The sequence below is a fragment of the Hylobates moloch genome, unplaced genomic scaffold, assembly GCF_009828535.3.
Source record: "Hylobates moloch isolate HMO894 unplaced genomic scaffold, HMol_V3 SCAFFOLD_23, whole genome shotgun sequence".
Taxonomy (NCBI): domain Eukaryota; kingdom Metazoa; phylum Chordata; class Mammalia; order Primates; family Hylobatidae; genus Hylobates; species Hylobates moloch.
This window is the reverse complement of record NW_026652298.1, coordinates 21,753,297-21,776,835: the sequence shown is the minus strand read 5'-3', so window position 1 is coordinate 21,776,835 and position 23,539 is coordinate 21,753,297. Positions and strand designations below refer to the sequence as shown.

At 40.3% G+C, this 23,539-nt stretch overlaps 1 protein-coding gene across 1 annotated transcript in view; it reads right to left on the bottom strand.

The window, feature by feature from the left end:
- The window catches only part of ARHGEF28 (Rho guanine nucleotide exchange factor 28), a 121,240-nt gene that overhangs the window by 35,786 nt on the left and 61,915 nt on the right, over positions 1-23,539 (bottom strand). Inside the window, exons 15-24 of the mRNA XM_032144997.2 lie at positions 22,060-22,182; positions 20,765-20,882; positions 18,580-18,834; positions 16,699-16,775; positions 12,148-12,326; positions 11,090-11,181; positions 9,786-9,968; positions 6,244-6,375; positions 3,065-3,165; positions 75-113 (exon numbers count right to left, since the gene is read on the bottom strand). Coding sequence (XP_032000888.1) covers positions 75-113; positions 3,065-3,165; positions 6,244-6,375; positions 9,786-9,968; positions 11,090-11,181; positions 12,148-12,326; positions 16,699-16,775; positions 18,580-18,834; positions 20,765-20,882; positions 22,060-22,182 — 1,299 coding nt within the window. The remainder of the gene's footprint in view (positions 1-74; positions 114-3,064; positions 3,166-6,243; positions 6,376-9,785; positions 9,969-11,089; positions 11,182-12,147; positions 12,327-16,698; positions 16,776-18,579; positions 18,835-20,764; positions 20,883-22,059; positions 22,183-23,539) is intronic.

The following is a 23,539-nucleotide window of genomic DNA, read 5'->3' as shown; positions in this document are numbered from 1 at the left end:
TGTCAAATTCTTGAAAAAGCTTTCATTATCCACAAATAAAGGCTGGTGATACATTTAAGGTATGTGCAGCTCACCTCTGATTGTGAAGAACCTGGAAAATTTCTACATTCCACCTAAAATACATAAAAAACAAGAAAATGAATAACCATTCTACTTCTGAAAAGCTGCCCTGTAGTGTCCCAAAATGCATGATGTTGGGTAAATCACTTTGCTGTCTCTAAACTTGATTACCTCATCTATACTGACTCAGTTTCCTCCCAGAAATAAAAGCCTATAGAATTAAACAAACACTTGACAAGAGTGTCCTTCACGCAAAGTTGATGTTTGAGATGGATGGCAATTTTCACCCAATCAGCCTTTAAAACAACAAGGGATGACCGTAAGGACGCCCTGAAAACTCAAGAAACAACATTTACCTTGTGCAAACCACAATGTGAATTGAGTTCTCTGTGCCCAGATTGAAGTTGTCTTTTGGGTCAGGCTGACCTCTTATATTCTAGAGGCTAGATTGGAAGTTAAAGAAAGAATATCATGTCTGGCCTTAACTCCTTTTCTCAATGTTTGAGATTCACGATATCAACACATACAGCAGTTGCAAAAAGAAACCAGACTCAGACCGCGGCCATAGGGGCGCGCTTGCTGGGCTGCTCTAGATCCCACCACAGTCAGAGATCACCAGACCAGTGACTGCCTTAGTAGAAGTACTAGCAGCAGAAGCCATGAACCAGCCACAGGAGACCATCTGTTCTTTAGGGACCGGGTCTATGCCTCGTTCTTTGTCTCTTCCACAGCACACATTAAGGGCACATGTGGATAGTGATGGTTTGCAGCCTCCATAATTGAACACTTGCTTATTCATTTAGTGTCTGCCTTCTCTCCCTAGGAAGCAAACCAGTGAGTAGCGAGACTTTATCCATGTGCTCCATATTATGAGAATGATGCTTGACATAGCATGGATACTCAACAAGTGAATGACTCCAAGTTGAACTCGATGGCACACCATTCAATAAATAAATATCGATCACCCACTGTAAACTTCACACCTTACACTACGGGAGACCATCAGATGCCCTGTCCTCAAGGGCCTACTGTCTCATCTAATTTTCAGCCATAAAAAGCAGCCAGCCATGGTCATGTCCTCAGGTAATTTTGAACTTGTTAAATTCAATTAGTTTAGGCTGATGATGCCAGGATGCGCTAGCCAGACCTCTGCTTCCCCTGGACTGCCAATTAAAGATTTCACTCGTAAGCAGCACCTCTGATAGAGAAAAGACAGAGGCTGAAAATGGAGATGAAGCTTAAAGACATTAGATCTGTGCCAAACCCTATGGGAGAGAACAGGCTCTAAGAACCCCCACCCTAGAGGGATGGTTGGCGTTCTCGCTGCTCTTCTGGCTCTGTCTTGGCCCATCCACACTCCACTGCTTCTGTAGTAAGACCATATGGCACAGAGTTTTTATAGTCTATAAAAATTAGAACCATAGAAATGAGTTGGACTGTGTGCTACCTGCGTTTACTTATGCCCAAAAGCCACTAGGTTTGACACAAGACAGGAAATTTCGCGTTTTTAATGGAGTTGTTCCGCCACCTTGTGGTGAATGTTTAAAACTGCAGTTGGCGATTTATCCATTATTTCTGCATTTGAGTCAGATTTCATTTTTTAAAATTCTTTCAGAAATTTGTTCTAACCTTACCTTGTAGAGGAAGCTAATGACAAAATATCCATTATACACCTTTTAAAAGTTTGGTTTCAAGTGATCATGCCCTTTACCTAGGCTTATTAATGTATTAATTTTTCAAAATGCCTTATTAAGTGAAAAATTCTGCAGATAGCTTAATCCAAAGAAGAACCTGGACACTTAACCTCAATTATCTACCTGTAGCTGAATTGGAGTGGGAGAGGGAGACTTTAGGGGTAGGAGCCACCCAACTTTGCATTCAAGATTAAACTATTACTGACCAATTCACTCTCTCTTTTCTAACATAGTTGGACACCACAAACTTCACACTTAAAAGTCTTCACTGAAAAGGACGAAAAGCAGGAACATTTTAAGAAGCAATACGTTAGAAAGCTTACAATCAGAAGGAGTAAAATATTACATTCCTATGCTCATTTTGGCCTGTGAAGTTTAAAAAAGAACACTCAGTCACAGCTGTCTTTTCTCTGGATTTTAAAAGTCCTTGACTTGATTTCTCAGTCCTATGTAATATACACAAAAAGTATATAATATGTAAAATATGTTGTATATATAAGAGAAGATCTGACATTTGCCATTTTTTCACATTGACACATATTGGCACCTAGTAATGTACCTAATTCAATTTTAGATAAAGCTAAACTCTAGAGCCCTAACAAGCGGGAAGAGGCCAACTAGCCACCCCCCAGAATCATATTTTATTCCTTCCCTATTTCTGACATCTCACTTTCAGTAGACATTAATAGGAAGTTTTATGTATTTAATTCTTAAAGAGAGAGTTAATACCTACCTATGTATATATCAGTAAGTCAAAAAAGAAGATTCCCTTTGGGAATTGCTGTGCCCCAAGCAAAAATTGGACAGATTAATTAAAAATTGACCACAAAAGAAGTAGGTGAAATGTGGGTGGTGACAGGAAATCAACTCTGCAAGGAGAGGAGGGTCAAGGAAGGTGAAAGAAGCAAGAATATTCCAAAGTAAAAGGTGTTTCAATTACTTTGGCGCCATCTGGTTGCAGAAGGGCCCCCGGGTGCCAGAGCTGCCAGACATAGTGGGTGAGAAGCAAAGGTTTGCAGGGCAGAAAGACCAGAAGTCAGAGAGCACAGACACACATATACACAGGAGAGTTTTTAATCTTTTTAATAACTTTTCAATCGTTGCTTTGTTTACACCTACATGACACAGGAAGTGCAAGCACATTTGAAGAAGAAATAAGTTAGAAAGTTTAAATATGAATATTTAAGTCAATCGAGAACAATTCAGAAAAGCACCTTTGTCCCACTCACTGCCGTGACAGACCAGAACCTGAGGCTATTTTATTATACACAGTAACCGCTGCCGTTTACTAACAAATCAGTTCACAATACCTTCTCCCCTGCATCAGAGACGGCCAAGTCGGTTACCACACCCTGGATCCCGGGATCCACATCTGAACAGCCTCTTCCTTCTCTCACTCCTGTGACTAATGCTGGAAGCACGCCATCGAGACAGAAACAAAAAGGACAGCGTCAAACATCGGCTGGCCCACCGGGTTCTTCTGTACACGGCCAACACATATTTCAAAATAAGAAACATCACAAAATAGTACATATTGAGTATTCTTAGATGAGGTGCTTGGATGAGCACAGAGCAACGCATGTGGTCCCTGCCCGCATGGGGCTTACACGCTAACAGACAGCAACTGATGAACTGCACAAAGTATCACCATCTTTGTACTTTTCTTTCTTGCACTGAAGTGTTCGTGTGTTGTTTGTGTTACAGAGGGTAGACTCTACATCTCACTCTCACTTAATAGGAAAATGTCTCCTGGGAAGGGTGAAATTTAAAACAGGTGCTGTAGAACAAAAGCAAGGTCTCTTGGCAGACTCAAGTCTGTAAAAAGTCTCTTGTGGCCAGTGCAAGAGCAGCAGACGATAAACAAGGTTTAGGAGGAAGGAGGAGTCCGAAGCAGGAGGGAGACATCTTTCTAGGAAGGCAGAGATGGCTAATACTTCACGGTCTCATAGTCATACAAACCAAGAACCTGTCCCTATCTCTGAATAACTTATTTTTTTAACAATTTCTAAATGTGTTGTTTTTCTCACATTTCTTGTTATGCCTTAAATTTACAAATACTATGTCTTTAACCTATGAAAACATAGAAACTAGTCCAGAAATATTTTTAAGTACCAAATACAGATTTCACTTCATCCATTAAATCTCTGTTGGCAGGATTTTATTTATTTCTTTACCCATGTGAACTCAGTTAAAACTTAAACTGTGCCCACCTTGCACTGATTAAAACTAGAATTTTCAAAGCCCCAAACAGTGTTTTATTAGAACCATGTCCAATCCGGACCCTGACAAAATCGATACTCACTTTGTGACACTGTTTGTTTGTATAATTTTTATTGTGTCATCTTGAAACTTTATTTCCAATACAGGAAATGCTTTTTTTCTTTAAATTAATAAAAATACTTAGGTCTTTGGAAAATGAGAGTCCTCTAGGATTTCAAAGGCCTCTTTTAATACAAAGAAGTTTTTGTCTGAACGGAAATGGCTTCAGATGAGATCAGCTAAAAACAAGTCCATTTTGTTCAAGCTGATCAGCACTTATTCACTTACAATGAGGGATATTTTATAGGTTTCTCTGTCATTTGAAAAATGGTTCTACTATTGGGTGCTATTACTAACTCTTAAAGAGTGGCCAAAGGCATCACTAAAGAATTCACCACTCTGTTTCTCACTCCCTCAGAGATATTAAGAAAATCAAATGGGAAAGAAGCTGATGACAAGGCAGAAGAATAAAACACAGATCAGGTCCCTGTCCCTGTATCCAATTTCAGGGTGGGCCAGAGGGTTTCCAGTGAACAGAACTTTCCTAGAAGTAGAAGATACTCATCACGTATACTGAAGACTGAAAATAGAGCGGTCTGCTTGGCTTATAACCTCAGGCTGACATAAGCCTGATGCAGAACAGCCCAGTTCTCCAAGTCACTTGCAGAACTGACCCATTCAGTCACAGTTGTAGACCTTCATTTAGAACTAGCCTTGTGCCTTGAACAACTTTATAAAGAGAATCAAACTCTCATAGCACCATGTTCCAGTCTGACCCGGAACTGAAGAGGCCTTGGGGTACAGGACCCCACCAGTCGGCTTCAGTACTTCCTCTACCTGAATCCCGATATCAGACTCCTCTAAAGAGCCTCTCAATAGTTCTGGCAAATGCCACTGGTGTCCCTTTGAAACTCTCCCCAGTCATGAGAGATGTGGATACAGACAAGGAGACCTTCACTGCCTGGCCTGAAGGGAGGGAAGGCACGGCCGCGGGCTCGGGCAGCTGCGGAGGGGAGCCTCTCCAGCTGTCCCTGGGGCGAGGCTGAGAGCAGCAGATCCCTGCACGTATTTTTAGACAGAGACTCCTCAATGGCATAATGAGGTTCTTCTTTTAAAAGGAAATCACCCAGGGCAGTACAACTCCCCTGATGAATCTGGGCTGTGTCAAAATGAAAAACATATGTGCGCATTCTGAAAATAGAAACCCAGGATTAGATAAAGCAGAACTTGAGAGAGGAACATAATTAGTGGTGCTGATGTTTAAAAAAGGAAAAAAGAAGTATAGAATTAAAAAGCTATACTGCATCTATATATCTTAATTAATCAAGGGATGTTGTTAAAGAAGTTCTGAGTTCAATTTAATCTTCCAATCTTGAGTTCAATTTAATCTTCCAATCTCTAACTACTGAAGACATTTCATCCATTTTATCTTTCGCACATAAGACCTTGTGGAAGTAAGGTTGTTACCACCTGCACAGGATGAAAAGTATACTCTTTATGCCCCTATCTTAGAAATCCTTATGGAACTAAGTAGCCTAAAACTATACATATAACAGGATAGCTAGGTTCTGGGAAATTACCTAACTCAAATCTCTACATTCTATTTTTTTATATTTAAAATGTATTGAAACAATGTTTTCATAAATGAATTCTGACATGAACTAAAGTGTAGGATGGCACAGATCAAGAATCTTCTGGCACTTCTGCTTTAACCGTACCACCAAACTTTGTGTGTGTGAGAGAGAGAGAAAGAGAGAGGGAGAGAGAAAAGAGGGAGACGGAGGGAGCCGTGTGTATATTTCTGGTTTTCTGAGTTGTTTTCTCAGTTGATGCACATGAGACTAGGTTTAAGGGCTTGTTCTGTAATCGACCGCAGGCACTCCTTTTTTTAAAAAAACAGAAAAGTTTAAAAGTTCTTTCAAAACTGTAATGAATAAATCATATCAAAAATGAGGTAGGGGTTGGGGAAGGTCCGATATTTGGCTAGCAAACAGAGCAGTATAACCCACCAACTACTCTTTAGATCCTCATACTTGAAACCCCAGTGTCATTATTATATGCATATGATATTCATTTAGGCTAGCATATTTATTCTCAGTTTTTTTCTAATTTAAAAAAATATATCAAGTCCCCTTCAACCAGAGACAGTCATTGCCTTCACTTTACGTGACCACTGTAAGCTCCAGGGACTGTGCTCAGCCTCATTGCCAAGGCCTGCATTTTCACTTACAGGCAGTCGGTGATCCTAGTACATCATGAGAACTGACTGCGTCCACCAAGACAGAGTCTCCACAACTGTCCTCGCATGATTGACTCACGGCGCCCATCTGTGAGGCCTTCACTGCAACTTGTAGGCTGTCAGCTAAGATGGAGAAAAACAAAAATAAATCTAAAAAACAAAGATAGGTATATATTTAATCTAGACCAGGAATTGGCAAATTGCATTTGGCCTGTCCCTGTTTTTATATGACCCAGGGGCTAAAAATGATTTTTACATTTTTAAAGGTCGTCAAAACATGGGCATGTGCCTACGTGTGTGTGTGCGCATACACACACACACACACACACACACACACAGACCCCAGAGACTGTGTGATTTACAAAACCCAAAATACTTAATATCTGGCCCTTTATAGGAAAAGTTTGCAGACCTTTAATCTAGACCAATACTTTTAGCATCATTTCACAACAGAGAATTAACTCAATAAAAAACTATAAACCCATTATATAAAAATACCTCAAACGCAACTTTCAGTAAATTGGTATGCCTAAAAACTTCCTGTCATTCAGTTAGTATGAATATACCAGGCATTAAAATTTTAAAACCTGTTACTCAGAAATATTAGCTATTCCTCAAAAGAGTATTTTCCCTACACTTGTCTTTATAAATACAGATTCCCAGTCTTTGGCGCTAGACTTACTGGATTTGATTCTCTGGAGGAGAAAACAGGATTTGTATTTTAAACAAGCACCTGTTCTAGGGGATATTGGGCATTTGACAACTAAGAGTGGAGCTTACAGATTGGAGGAGGAAAGAGACATACACAACCCACTAGACTACACAGAAGCATGTGATCAGCACTCATCTCCACCAGCATTATTAGAGCATTATAAATGCTACTGCAGCATGGAGGAGGAAGAGCATTCTATTAGCTAGTAGGATTCAGAATATATTTTTACAGGAGGTGAAAACTGAGCAGGACCTGGAAGGATGGATGGGTTTCAAGAGGAAGAGACAGAAGAAAAGAAAGGAAGGAGGAAAAGCTGTCCAGCAGAGTGAAGTCCCAGGGAGACCATTCAAGGTGCACTACTGAACTGGCTTTTTGTCAGAAGATAACTCCCTCACTCTGATAAGAACTCCTGCTCGATCTTTCAGCTGCAAATGGGGCTGGATGGTCAGTGACCCAGGGTGGATTATCCAACTGCGGCTCACGCAGCACCTCCATTGCTCTGGGTTCTAAGCAGCTGGGTCCGCTGATGCCCTGGCACCTCTGTCACAGTGTGCCAGAGGAATGGAAGCAGATGAGCGTACAACCCAGCGTCAGTGAAAGTTTTGGTGGGGGAGAAAGTTAAAGTCACTGGCTGATACTGAGAGTGGGCAATTTATTTCATCAAGGCTTTATCAAAGACAATGAATGAGGGAGGTCACTGCTTCTTGTCAACCCACTTGGAAGTTTCTATATTTATTTCTAAAATATATCTTGACTCGGCCTCTTCTCTCTGCTCCCATTGTCAATGGCACTGGTCTAGACCAAGGCTCATCTCAACTTCTGTGATTACTTCCTAACAGGTCTCCAGGCAGATGTGCCTCCTAATCTCTTGTCCATTCAGCAGCCAGTGTTTTAAGACATAAATAAGATCACGCCACACCCATGATTAAAAGCTTCCAATGCTTTCCATCATATTTGGAATAACATCCTCTTTTAAAATTATTTAAACACGGCCTACAATGATCTGATCCCAGCCTGCCTGGCCCACACGACCTCATCTAATGGTGACCCCCGCTGACATCTGCCACCCTGCCCTCCCTTCTTTCCTTAAACACGTGAAGCTCACTGCAGCCTCAGGAGCTTTGCACTTCCTTCTCTCTGCCCAAAAGGATCCTCCCCAAGCTTTTGAGACAGCTGGCTTCTCATTTCTCAATCCTCATCTCAAAAAGAGGTCTTTAGGCTAATCTCTCTGAAGCAAAGCCTTCACCTTATCATAATCCCATTCTCTTTGGGATAGATAACTATCCGAAGTTCTCTCTTTTCCTTTTCCGTAAGTATTGTCTGTCTTTCCTCACTAAAAGTTTTACAGAAACATTACTGCCTCCCTAGCACCAGCAACAGTACAAGGTAGATGCTCAGTGGGTATCTGATAAACAGATGGATGAGGGATTCTATCAGTGAACCCTACATCAGACCTCTATGCCCTTCTCAAGACCTCAGTTTCCTCAACTGGGAAATAAAGATGGCTGATTCTAAGATTTCTAAATTCTCTTCCAGAGCTAATATTCTGAGATTCTAAACCAGAGGCTGGCAAACATTTTCTGCAAGACGCCAGTTAATAGTTTAGGTTTTGTGGACTAAACAGTCTCTCAAAACTGCTCATCTCTGCCACTGTAGGAAAAAGTAGCCAGAGGCAACACATAAGCAGATGTGGCTAAGTTCCGGTAAAACTAAACTTAGGAAAGCAGGTGGTGGGACATGTGTAGTCCGTGGTCCGTAATTTACCAGCCCTTCTTCTGTACAACAGCATTTCCTGCTACTCTCTCAGGAGGTGGCTGGTTTATCTCCCAAGCCCTTTGTCCCACTGTCACTTCAGACCATTATCTCCATCTCTCCCTTCAACTCTTTTCTGCCTTGAAGCTGCTGCCCTCAGGTTACACCGCTCGCTACCGCTCCTTGTTGCCTTTCCTCTAGAGACCTTCAGCCACTCATTTGCCTTCCCTGAATGAGTTGTACAGGGCACAAGTTCTCCCCCTCCCACTAGTGCTAATCCTGTCAGAATTCTCAGTATTTTCAATTCTATAAACTTAGTCCTTCCACCGCCCTGCCCTCTCATCCTCTGGACTTTCACATCTCCAATGACCTTGCCCTTCACCCGACCTCGGCCACCATCTCCCATTGTTATTACCAACATCTGCACTTCGCCCTCTTAAGTCTATTCTCCACACAGCAGTCAGGAGGTACCTTTCAAACCACAAGTCAAGTCCCTCCTCCACTCAAAATTCTCTAATGCTTCTCATCCCACTCAGGATGAAATTCCAAGTCCTTCTCTCCTGCCATGCAACCTGAGACCTAGTGAACCCTGGACTCATCTCCTGCACTGCTCACCCCACCCTCCGTTCCCTCGACCTGTGCTGTCCCCCTTGCTTGCTCCTCAGGCGAGCCTGGCACTTCCATGCACCAGGAACTTTGTGCCGGCCATTCCCTACACCTGGAAGGCTCTCCCTCAAGATACCACTTGGCTTTCTTCCTTCATGTCCACTTACATATCATTATATCAAAGAGGCCTTCCCTGGTCACCCTATCTAAAACAGAGCCATCCCAACTCCATCACCCTCTCTCCCCCTCATCCTGCTTATTTTTCTTCATAGCACTTGATACAACCTGACATATTTCTTTCTTTATATTTGGCTATTTCTAGAAATATAAGTTCCCGCTGAGTAAGGACCTTGTCTTGTTCTGCTGTATCCTCAGCACCAAGACCACAGTGTATGGCACTTAGTAGGTGTTCAATAAACATTTTCTGAACGTGTCGACCCAAATCCTCCTCAAAGCAGTTTACCTTCTTTCAGTGCTGCTGCCAGTAATGAGGCTGCCTGGGGCGGCTCGCCTGGGTCAGGTTTAATAAGGAGGTGGGGCTCTAGATGGACGTCCTCAAATCCGCTCAGTTCTCCAAGTTCAGCATAGATATGCAGCTTCTCCTCCAAATACGCACAAATTTGTTGGTCTTGGTTAGTGAGTATTTCTATGAAATAGTATTTACCATAGAAGATTATCACTAACATGAATACAACCACTAATGTGAAAGTCCACGAAAAAGATGTTGCTAATTAGCAAGCAGTATGACCTCCAAGAGAAAACCCAGGTTGATGAGCGGGGCAGATGCAGGTCTCAGTCCTGACCATGCCACTTAGTGACTGTGGCCTCCAGCAAGTGACTTCACAACTTTCTAAGCTTCCATTGTCTTTTCTGTAAATAAGGTTCCTTTCTCAGTCCCCTACTTCCAGAAAATCTGCAAAGCTATTCTTTGTTTGTTCAGGCTGTTTTCTATTAAGACTAAACATTAAGCTTGGGAATGAAAATTGAGGCGGCCCTGTCCATGATGAGTGAAGAATACAAATGCCTGGAACAGCACAGGCTTCAGCCAGTTTTGGTCAAAACCAAACATACTGGTTTAAGTTTTTGTTTCTAAACATCCAATTTCTTTGCCCATCTTTGCATGCATCATTGTCCTCAGATTTCAACATGTTACAGAATTCTTAAAGCTCAAAGGGACCTTAACTAGCATTGAATCCAGGAGTTCTCAGTCCCCTCTGTGCTTCAAAGTCACCCTGGGAGAGCTGAAAACCCCAAAGTCTACATCCCACCTGCCACAGATTCGGATTCAATTGGGGGAGGGTGAGGCCCAGGCATCCATATTTGTAAAGATCTCTCAACTGATTCCAGTGTCAAACCAGAGTTGAGAATCACAGAGCTAGTCTAATCTCCTTCTTTCACAGACTTGGAAACTGGGGACCAGATCTGTTTGGTTCCTTGTCCAAAGTCATTGACATGACAGTGCTGAGACCTAAAATTAAACCATGAGACAAATAATTCCAACATTCATCTGCACCACACTGCCCACAGCTGTTGTTTCACATATGTCATGTGCATTTTTTACATCCATTTTAATCACTAAGGTGGAAGTGAAGAGAATGTCATCTTATTTGAGCATTTCTAGTGTAAGTTTCTTGGGAGGGTGGTCCAGGTGGGCCTCAGGTGCACAGGATGAATCATGTAGTTATAACCTCCTGTTCATGACATTCGGGCTTTCCCAACACCCAGGAGAACACCACGACCAGGGAGCCGGAAGTGCCTGCACTGTACCTTGACATTGCTGAATTTTGGCCACTCTGGCTTCAGCTTTCCTCTTGTCTTCATCAGATTCACTTGTCCTTCCCCCTTTTTCTTCAGGACAACTTTAAAAGACAATAGTCAAGAGACACAACTGAAACCAAATGCAAGTATCTGTAGATTCATTAGAAAAACATGGGAACTTGGCAATAGATTTATTCATAAAGGAGAAAATTTCAGCATAAAGGGAATGCATCATCCCCCCTGGCCAGAGACTTGGTTTTCTTGAGAATACAAAGAATCTTGCATAACATTACATGGCTCTCAAAATCAGCGGTGTGGGATGACTCAAATATTCCAGTGAACACAAACATACACTCACCACACACACCCATAATGGGAATAAAGTATAAGAATTGTAAAGGATAGAAGTGGGGTGCCAGAGCAGATGGGGTGCAGTGGAGGCAGAGAAATTTTATATAACTTCAGGATCTAACTAATCAAATTACTGTTGAGAATGATCACCCCCACCCTTGTGCTCCCAATTATAAAAACTGTCCTTGCACAAGTAATGAGGAATAAATTGACTTAGAATACTTAGATCCACCAATTCAGAAACATTTATTGAATGATTTCTCAGCACTAGGCACACAGAGAAACATGAGACATGACCCCTGCCCTCGAGGAGCTTCCAATCTAATTAAATAAACACACACATATGTACATAAAAAAGATAATAGCTACAAGGCAGTATATAAGGAGCATCAAGTAAATGCTTTAGTGAGCAGGTGTTAAAGAATTTCAGGCAAGAAAGAGATCACCAGGACTGAAGAGGTCCTCATGGAGGAGGGGAGGCCCGAGCTGCATCAACGCCTGGCAGGGCGCACACAGGCAGAGGGAGGTTCAGGCATTACATGCAGGGAGGCACGGAGGAGAAAGCTGCAGATGGGGGGCTATCGCAGGCAGGTGCAGGGGGCAGGGGGCAGACCATTCTGGCATAGGCAAAGTTTTCATGCAGGAAGACATGGTTAGAATATTTTCCCCAGTTGAACAACTCTGTTCCATAGATTATGGATGGAAGGAAATGTTACCTTTCTACAGCCTGCTGGATCAGTCTCATCCAGTTATTGCGTTCCTCCTTGGAATTGGTGTGAATTTCATACATCTCAGGACCAGCAGACGAAGCACTGATCAGAAACATTCCTCTCTCCTCATTAGCAACTTCTCTAGCAATAAGCTTTTGAAGAGAAATAACTGATGGCTTCTGATCCTACATAAAATAGGAAGGTGAGCAGATGAAACAGCATCCTAGCTAAAGTAAGCCTCCGTAAAACATGAGCTAAAGGAAGCAACAGTACTAGGTAAATCTTTCTCCACTTCCAATCTTTTCAAAAGAGCTGTAGAAGTTGATACAATCTCCAATGGAGACAGTATGGAAAAGAGAGGATGGAAAAAGAGGAATTATAGGCATGCTCATCCTTAAGAACTGGTGGTTTAGGCCGGGCACAACGGCTCCCTCCTGTAATCCCAGCACTTTGGGATGCCGAGGCAGGTGAATCACTTGAGGTCAGCAGTTCAAGACCAGCCTGGCCAATGTGGTGAAACCCCATCTATACTAAAAATACAAAAATTAGCCGGGTGTGGTGATGTGTGCCTATAGTCTCAGCTGCTTGGGAGGCTGAGGCATGAGAATTGCTTGAACCTGGGAGGCAGAGGTTGCAGTGAGTGCACTCCAGCCTGGGCAACAGAGCAAGACTCCGTCTCAAAAAAAAAAAAAAAAAAGGAATTGGTTGTTTAAAAACTGAACTTTTTAAAAGACAGAACAATCAGAGAAGAAAAATATCAAAATACCATAGTCAAGGCAGGAGAAGTTTTTCTAAGAGAGCATGAGATAGGAAACTATGTCAAATGTCAAAGAGATCGAGAAGGAGGGAGGCCATAAAAAGTCCATTCGACTTGCAATACTGTTTCAATAAGGTGACGGAACAGAAGCCCAGAAACTCAGAAGCCCAGCCCATGCACTATAAAAGTGACTATAAAAGATACGAATAAGTGGCAAGACCTTTGATTCCCCAGGCATAACCAATCCTTTTTGCTACTGTCATGTAGGTCACAGCAAAAAAAATGGTCTACAAGTTCTTGCCTCTTCTCACCAAGCAGATGAGCCCTTGGTGGGTGGGAATGGGTCTCATTCATCTTCATGCACCTAGCACACAGCCAAGCATAGAGTAGGCACTCAATAAATGTTGGTAGGACTAGTTTCACATAAGTCCACCACAGGGTAATAGGAAGAAAGTCTAAAATTTGGCATGTACGCCATGATTAAACCACCTCTTCTACCAACATCTACTGTGATCCTCCAATGTCCCTTTCTAAACACTGGGGATTCAAAGAGGAACAGCACACTGATGATGCTTGGTAGGTAGATGTAGTTGAAAGAATGGCCAAAAGAATGACTTCAGGATGAACAGTTTGGGGGATAATATGAAGAATTCTTCTTTGGTCTGTGGCTTCCACCACTGTTTACAGAGCTGGTTGCAGTGTGTGGTTTTGCTTCACCATCATGGACTGAGCGACGCCTTTATCCAGAACATGCCACTGTCCCCTCACTGCTGACTCCTTGGTGCTGGCTTGTCGGCTTTCCCAGCATCATACAGCTTGGCCATATCTGATGCTGTGTGCCATGGTGACCCAGAGTACCTCGTCACCCCATGCTTCTCAGAGTAGCATGAGAGAAAAAATACGATGGGACAAGACCACTGGTCTATACAGCCTGTGCTCAGCCTCTGAAAATGGAAGCAAAAGCAGCCCCGTGGCAGTTGTTGGAATACTGCCCTCTCTAATTAGGGAGATCCTTGGAGCATTGTTAATCTGGCTTATTCTATTATGGACCTACTCCCGAGACCTTATCTGTTTCGCTGATGCAATGTGCAGTTTTAGCTTCCTCAGCTGACGAGGTAAACAGCCTCTGTATGTAAAAAGGCAGAGTAGGTTTACTTGCTTAAGACATGAGCAAGAGTGAAATCATTTGAACCAGTTGGTTAGTGTTGCAGGGGAGGGGAGGTGGCAGGGTAAGATCTTTTCAAAGTGAAGAACAGGTAAGTGCAAGGAAAGTAGCATTCATTCGATCAGCATCAGACCAGGGGGCATGGGAACCTGTCCATCGGTATTCATACTAACCACGCACAAACACTGGAGATGAGCAAACATTCAAATTAACTCTCCGGCAATGGAAGTAGCATGTCTGCCTTGGAGGTAGATGTCAAACACTAGTAATGCAAAGGCCTAACCCTGTTTGCAGAGATGTTTTATTTGTGCCACGGCATTTAACAAAGTTTAAAAACAAGTTCTCAGCATTTAAATACCAGGGGATTTCACTTTTTAAAAACTTTACATTTCTGGGTTCTTGGGGAAAGCAGAAGATTAGCAATCCTGGGCCCATATTCTCATTTTAAAACACTGGCTATAGCCAAGTAATCACTGCCATCTTTGAGACAGGGCACAGACTCACTTTTCACTACAGTCCCTACAACTTTCTATTGTCTCATTGCTTCTGACCCTGTCACATTCGCTCAATCACATTTCTGCCCAATCCCTACAGGCATTAGGAGATGAAGACCTCTAATGTAGGAGAAGAGGAAAGGAGCTGCTACGCTTAGCTGTATTGTTAACACTGTATCCATTTTGTGCTGATTCTATTATCCAGGGATTCCACTGTGATAAAGAGATTTTAAAGCTACTTCCCATTTGGAACTTCAACCTGCGGGTCTACATGTTCACTGTCTTGGTTGTTTGCTCCTTTTGAATTTGCCTTCTTTGATGTTCAAGAGATTCCTCCTAGACCCTGTATTCTAAGACTTAGTGAACACATCTACTTTTTCTTAACACATGTTGTAGGTTTGGGCTGTGCCCCAATTTCCAGCTGAGTCCTTTATGAAAACAAAAACAAAGCAAAACTTTCTTGTAGGGACCCACTACTCCATCCTCTTACTACTTTAACTGCTCATCTTCTGGCTACTTTCAAATGCATCATGTCTTCTGTAACATGCAACAAGACAAGCACCTAGGGAACAAGTGTTTTCTAAAGGGCACAAGGAGTGGAGAATCTCACTTGTACTAGCTTGAGGAAAACTTTCTAAAATTCTAGGATGGGAGCTAGGAAATCCAGATATCTGTATACCCCTAGCCAAATGTTTCAATTCCCTACAATGCTAACCATAAAATATTTGTGACACATGGGCTGTTGTCAGATAGATGTAACTCAGGAGTGTATGAACAGTAGGGTGCACCTGACTCTTCAAGGATAAAATGATGCTTTCTCTTTTGCTCTCTGATACCACCAAGGGCTTAGCTGTCATTTATGAATGCAGATACATGTCAGTTTAACACCTTTAAGAAATAGTAACAGTATAGCCAAACACATTCCACCAAGAAGAGCTAGGTTGTAACTGTCTTCATTCTGCCATTTGGTGGACTGCATTCCTAATACCCCACTTAATGGTAAATGTGGTCTATGGGTAGCACAGATAATGCCTCAGGAGGTCATATGAGACAAGAGGGAAAGAATCATATTTCAAGTCACGCTCTAAGTTGAGCATTACAGGATCTGAATCCATATGCTACCTCGTCCTAAAAGACAAGGTAGTTGTCTTTATGTTATCTACTTCATGATCAATCAGCAGGACATCTGTCCAGTAATATCATCCAAGAAACAGAATTTGCTTTTCTTTTAGGTCTTTGGTTTTAAAGAAGCATTGGTTTCTATAAAGATGTGAATTTGTTTCCTCTTCCCACATGGCCCTCACCATCCCACAGGTTAAACAAAATGGTCCCCACCTTCCCACTTATTTCTCATGTTCTTTCAGAGAATCTCGAGCATCTCAGGTAACAGCATCGAGAAGCCGCTGGACAAACCAATAGGTTTTCATGAAATTTGTAATACAGTTCAAATTGATTGGGAACATAGAGGCTTCTTCAAGCCTTCTTATTATCTATGTGCTAGCAATTAGATTACTCTAACACACTACAAAAATAGTTTCATACACTGTTTGTCTTTAGAAGCTACTATAGTAAAAATAAGAAAGAATCTTCTGTAAACATTAGGCATCAGGATGGTATCCCTTGTCTGGCAGAAGGCACACGATGGCAGTCACGGGGTTAGTAAGTGGGAGAGCAGGGCCAAGGGGCATGGAGAAAGCCAGGTGCTGGAAGAGACGGGCTGTGCCCAGCATTCACATTTTAGTTGCCGCATCTAAGGGAAGGGGTTTGGGGGCCGAAGGGTCAGGGAAGAGAGGAGTCTGGAGGAAAGACCAAGATAGCTAGATGGCATGGGGACATTTGGGAGGCTTAGGGCAGTGCCTGTTCACCAACCACTACTGAAGGACTGCAATACTCTCACAGTTGGCTACACTGCTGAACCAGCTGAGTACCAGCCCTGGTTGTGATGAAGCAACACTTACCATGCTAGTTTAACCTAATGAGATGCTTGTCTCTAAACACTGCAATCACAAATAATAATGGAAACATAACAGAAGCATATACTTTCCTGTGACTACTATATTTCACTAGGAATTTTAGGCATTTTTCAAGAAAATGTGTGGTTAAACCTATTTTTTAAATGCATCACACGGTCATATACTTACAACGGCTGCAAAGATGTATTTCTGGTCTTTTTCTTGTAAAAAGAGCAGCACATCAGTTAGAAGTAGAGCTAGGATATCTTTAAAGAAAAAACATTACTAGTATTAATGAAGCAAACCACAGTTCAAATAAACTTAATGAAAATAAAAAGACTAAGATTTGGTCTAAGTATGAAAGTTTCATAAAAACACCTGTATTATGATAGCCAAAGATATATGCTATTAATAACTTAATAGAAAGCTGTCTTTAAGTGTGCATGTTTGTGTGTAGCTGTAGGTATAGGTAAATCTCCAGCAAAGTTTAATGTAGTCACTTTCAAAACAGAAGAAAAATACCCATTAAAAAAGAAAGTTTTAATAAAATGGAGCAAACTCTTACCTTTGGTGGGAAAAGTGCTGAATTAAAAATGTAAAAGGGCAGCTTCTACCTCAAATTATATATGCCTGCTATTTTGTTTCATCTAGAACTGAGCAAGGTTTAAGATTCCATACTTCCCTTACAAATTGTTCACAAGAACTCATCTTCATTGCACCCACTGAATAGTCTAACACAAAGTTACCAAACTGATTCTACTAAATGGATAAAGAGCAAATATTCTTCAAGCAATAGAATCTACAGGTTGTGGTTAACATTTTTTTCAAAACAACATTGCTAGTTGTTGATCAACAAATCCCATTTCAGATATTAGTTGCAACCTCCATCAAAACTTGATCATCCTCCAATGGGTAATAATTTTTGAGTAGCTGGAATTTAACAACCTCTTCCTCTCACTGCCTACCTATGGATGTTATTAAGATGAACTGTTAGAAACAGCAGTTCTTAGCCCTGGCTGCATAGTAGACTCACCTGGGGAGCCTTTAAACATCCCATGGGCTTTGGTTTCATCCTCACAGTGATAAAATCAGAATCCCTGGGAGGAGACATGAGCATTCGTAATGTTTTTCAGCTCCAGAGGTGATTCTAGTGTATGGCCAGGGTGAGAAAGCCTGGGTTAGGCAGTGTGATCGCTACATAATGAGTCCTTAAAAAATGGAATTATCTGCTTTAGACTCCTGAACAGAGTCAAGTTCATGCCAGTTAGCAAACAGTAGCACTGAGGAAGAGCTTAAACCAGTGTCAGCAGGTGTGTGGATGTATTCTATTAGTAACAAAGATGACATTCAGAGTTCTTTTTATTTCTCCCTTCCATTGTCTGACAGCCCTAGGCTGTGTTGACATGCAACAGACCCTAGGTGTGTAGGTGTATTGCCTTGCTTTCAACACATCACAGTTACCAGAATAATGTTTCTGTGCCAACAATTAGCAGAACCCTCAGTTCCTTTGATTTCAGACATCACAAACTTGCAAATTCATAAAATATGTATAAAGGTGGCTGGGCGCGGTGGCTCAAGCTTGTAATCCCAGCACTTTGGGAGGCCGAGGCGGGCAGATCATGAGGTCAGGAGATCGCGACCTTCCTGGCTAACACGGTGAAACCCCGTCTCTACTAAAAATACAAAAAATTAGCCGGGCGTGGTGGCAGGCGTCTGTAGTCCCAGCTACTCAGGAGGCTGAGGCAGGAGAATGGCGTGAACCCCAGAGGCGGAGCTTGCAGTGAGCCGAGATCGCGCCACTGCACTGCAGCCTGGGCGACAGAGTGAGACTCCGTCTCGAAAAAAAAAAAATATATGTATAAAGGTTTTAGCTTGGGCAGCAAACTCCCACCAAAGATTTGTATCATTGGCCAAATTTGCCTATTGAAATTCACAAATCAGTCTTTCAACTGACCCAGGGTTTGCGCATGTGTGCCTGCAATTCTCAACTGTTTTTCTTTTGAAAATCTGTCCTTTGTTAAATGAATAACATGTATGAAGGGAGAAATTGGTCTGGTAGAGCCACAGTACCTTTGAAACGACCCGTAGCAGTTTTCCAGTAAACAAGGCCATCATATAACAGAGTCCTTTCTTCACTCATCAGTGCCTGCTTCCTAAACACATGTCCATTTTTGAGCTTCGTGTATGTTTTGTTTTCAATCTTATTTAGGATCTCAAGCCATTTTTGGTTTTTCTCATATTCATTGACTTTTAAATCCACTGTTGCAATCATGTCTTTAATCAAGCAAAGAGCTTTGCATAAGTCTTTATGTTCTTCAGTTCTTTCTGCGTGGGAAAAAGAAACAAACAAAATACAATACAATAAACCAGAGTACTAAGGAAGAAAACTTCTTCTTTAGTTTTAAAATATAGTTAAATATATCATCTAAACAATAAAAACCTCATAAGAAAAATGTTGGATTAAACTTAAATTCCTAGCCTGGGCAACATGGCGAAATCCTGTCTCTACCAAGAAAGATACAAAAATTAGCCGGGCATGGTGGCATGTGCCTTTTGTCCCAGCTACTCAAGAGGCTTAGGTGGGAGGATAGTTTGAGCCTGGGAGGTAGAGGTTGCAGGGAACCAAGATTGTACCACTGCACTCCAGCCTATGAGTCAGAGTGAGACTCTGTCTCAAAAAAAAAAAAAAAATTAAATCCTGTAATATCACTCTGTACCTACCCCCCCACACCAAAAAAAAGTTAAAATATTTTATTATGAAAGGTTTGCATTATTAAATGTGCTTCAGCTGACACATAGTCCTTCAGCTGACAGTAAGATGTCCGAGTTCTAGGGATGGGTCTGACCTTCTCCCTAGGGCAGGAAATGTGTTATATACTAACTTAGGCCTTCCTTCCACCTTCTTAGACATAGGTAATCAATAATCTTCATGCCAAGTTTCTTAAAACGTAAGCCAGCTGTGGGACAAAGCCAGTAATGCTCTCGGAAACAGAGCCACAGGGTTATGTGAATGAGCCTCAGATTCATTTATATTCCTTGATCCCTTCCTCCACAAAATTAATATTCAAATTTATATTTTATAACTGCATTAGCATAAATATGAATATTACTATTATAATTAAACCATTTTCTTTAAAAATTAAATATTTTAATTTCTTTTACCATCAGAAGAAAAAGTTTCATGGTACCCAAGTGCTGTGCTAACGGACAAATCAGCCATGCTCATACCAAGAGCAAATAATTATTGATTTCAGTTGTTATTCTTTAAAATACTGGCTACCTGCTCTTGTCTCTAGATTACCTTATGAAGATACTCTGAAGGAGTTTCTGGAGCAGCCTCCTGAAACTCCAGATAAAAGTATATTTGGTGATAAAGACCACCTAGTTGATGTTTATTGAGGCAACTGGAACTGAAAGGTAATGTTTCATGTCATTTTGTAGTGGAGATAACTGAGGCTCAGTTAATAATTTACCCAATGAATGAGTGGCAGAGCTGAGTATATACAATGCAACGCAAGTGTACAAAATTCCAAACCCAAGCCGTTTTTAACATAACACACTACCACCCTAATAATAATCTTTACTCAAGATCAATATGTTAGCTTGAGGATTAGATCATTTTATTTATTCATTCATTGCATTGATATGTTTTTATTTATTGATCATCTATTCTGTACCAGCCATTGCACTAGACATCGAAGATCCAGCTGTACACCAGACAGACACAGGTCTTATAGATCCCACAAGGAGCTTACAGACAAGCCATGTGCATTCATAGCTTCTTAAAAGATGCCCATATGTTACTCCCTGGAACTTGATGAAATTGACAGGGTCAAAAATAGATCCTTCTTATAATCCCTCCCAACTTAATAACTGATTGCTTGGGAGAGTTGACATTTCGTGATAGGATCAATAGCATGTTTCATCAGACTGTTGTGAAGGTAACAGGAAAATGAGGAAGAGGAGGTATTAAGAAAGCCCAGTGGTGGGGAAAATAAAGAGGGGAAAGGCAGGTTCAAAGTAAGAAGAAGCCAGCTTGGTTTGGGCTACCCGTAGAAATTCAGACTATTATCCATGCCACATTATAAAAGATAATTTCTAAAAATGAATCCAAATTCAAAGGCTTTAACAGTTTCTCCATCGAGAAACTCTTTATGAATCACAGACCACAAACATTTATGGCTGTTTAGAACACCTCGACTATGTTTAAAACTAATAAGAGGGGCAAATGTTTATCCCAGAAGTCACAACTTACCCTTTGTGTATTGCAATATCCTTTCCACCAAGACAGGGTATTTTGTAATACGCTGAGTGACCAACAGAATGCATTCTGGAATTCCTCGGCGTCGAGCCAAAAGATTACTATTTCGGAGCTTAAAAAATATATACATTTTATACACACAAATTCTACCTGTATTTACTTTTCAGGTGTGAATTTAACAATACAAAGAATCTGCAACAGTACAATTTTATGCAGACTTCACATTCATTGTTATCAATCAAAACGATGCATTATCACTAATTTAAATTGTATACTTTGTCATAAATTTCAGTACCCCAACTCTCCAAGATATTAAGAAGTTTCAAGTTACTCTGATGTATTTGTAGTTACTTCCAAAAGAAGTTCCAATACTTCTAAGTGCCTTGATTTATGAATAGCAAAAAATTTTGAAAAACAATCATAAATCAAAGTTAACTTTGAACATCAGTTTGCAGATTACCATTTGTTTTCCCAACGGGTCTTCCTCCACATTTGTTATTATTCATTATAACCCTTAGAGTTCCCTCTAATCAGGACAACTTTTTTTCTAAAAATATCAAAGTATTCCTCATAGTATTCAAGTCCTCAACGCACATTTATGTGGGGAAAAAAGGGAAGAGAATCTGGTAGGATTCTTAACATGGCAGATAAAAATTTAGAATCCAGGAAACTTTATAAGACAAATTTCTTCAACAAATAAATCAGAAGAAGAAAAACGGGGTAGGATAACATTCAAATGAAAAGAGATTTAGGAGATATAACCACCTCATACAGTAAGTGAACCTTGGTCAGATCCTGATTTAAGTAATTCAATTTTATGAGATAATCAGTGAAATTTTAAGATATCAAAAACTATTGTTACTTTATTTGTATAATAATGTCATAATTTTTAACTTTTTCATCTGGAGAAAAATATTACAAATGAAACTATACGATGTCATGAATCTGCTTCAAGCTAATTCAGAAGTGGAGTAGATTCTGTGTTTATTTTCACTTTGATTTTTCTGATATATAACTTGGCATGAAACAGCTTCCCAGTATGTTACAAATATTCTCAGAAGGTTGGAAGACATGACCTCACGAATATACAAAAGAAAATGATTTGGGGGCAATATTTTACTAACAGAGAAAAAGAGACTTTTCACCTTTGCCGCAAACCTTCCACCTCCCTTCTTCTTCCCCTGGAAAGCATCATTAGCTATGAAATTTGTTTAAATCATTAAGAAACAAGCATAAACTATTTCTCCATGCTGATTTATCACTTTGTAATAAAGTTTTAAAATACTTGCCTTAATAAAATTCTGAAACTTTTTATTCTGCTGGAGTTCTTTAAAGAGGTTAACAGCTTCTTTATGATGGCTACAGAATTCGCCATATATTTTCTTCATTTTACTTGCATTTTCTTCTGAAAACTGGAAAGAATAACATTTCAATAATGGTTTGTAAATTTAGTAAGTTCTAAACACACAAAAAAGTATGCAATTTTCATCTATTTCAAAATAGTATTTGCAAATAAAAAATAAATATCGTGGAATTTCTGAACACAATCACTTATCTCCTCAGCATTTTTTAAATTAAAATAAAAGAAAGTTGTTGAGTGGTAAGGGTCAACATAATGTGATATTATATTGAACTAATACAATTATCAAATAGCCAAATGAAAAACACTTGATATATTTTATTCTCTTCTTAGTTTTAATACAAATTTATAATTTCAATTTATAGTTTTAATACTTTTATAGATTGAAAGAAAAGTATATGGCTACATTTGGGGGCCTTCAGGAAGGTCTGCCCCCGTCCCAAAAATAAAATCACTCATTTGGCATTTACATTAGCTAATGACCATGTCCACAGACTCAGTCCTTAGTAGGGAATTTGATTTTTTGTTCACCAATTACAAGTAGATCAAGGGCAGGCTATCATTAGCCAAGACGAAAGAGACCAGTGAATAACCAGAATGACTGTTTATTAGCTAATGAAGAGAAGTAGAGATGTGGGCTGGATGTTTCAATAAGTCTTACCTGTAGAAAAACATCAGTAGAAAATCCACATGGGAATCAACTTAGAATAAGGTGCTGTGAAGAGAACTAGTTGAATGACTTGAATGCCATTTTTTTAGACTGTGATGTCCTTACATGCACATGTCCCATTGAAGAGCATCGTAATGGAAACCAGAACACATCCACCCTCTTAAAAGTGCTTAAAATTTACATCACAACCTCTGGTCTTTTCATCTTTGGTTATGTGAATGTGTGGGGCCAATAAACCTCAAATGATAATTCTTAAACCATTTACAATCATTCAAAAAAAAATTACTTGGGTACAAATCTAACAAAACACATATATGACTCATATAGTAAAAACTATACAATGCCAGTGAAAGATGACAAAAATCTAAATAAACGAAGTGCTATACGCTGTTCATGGATTAGAAGACTCAAAATAGTAAAGATGTCAATTTTCTTCAAACTGATATACAGTTTTAATACAATTCTTAACAAAATCCCAGTATGCTTTTTAAAAATATAAATAAGACTATTCTAGAATATATATGAAAAAGCAAAGAAACTAGAATAGCTAAAACAATTTTGGAAAAAATAATAAAGTGGAAGGACTCAGTCTTCTAAGATTATATAGCTACAGTTACTAAGACTATGGAAAGACAGATCCATAGATCAGTGAAACAAAATGGTAACCCAGATGCCTACATGATTTTCGACAAAGGTGCAAAAGCAATTAGAGGAAGAATAGCCTTTTCAACGAATGGCC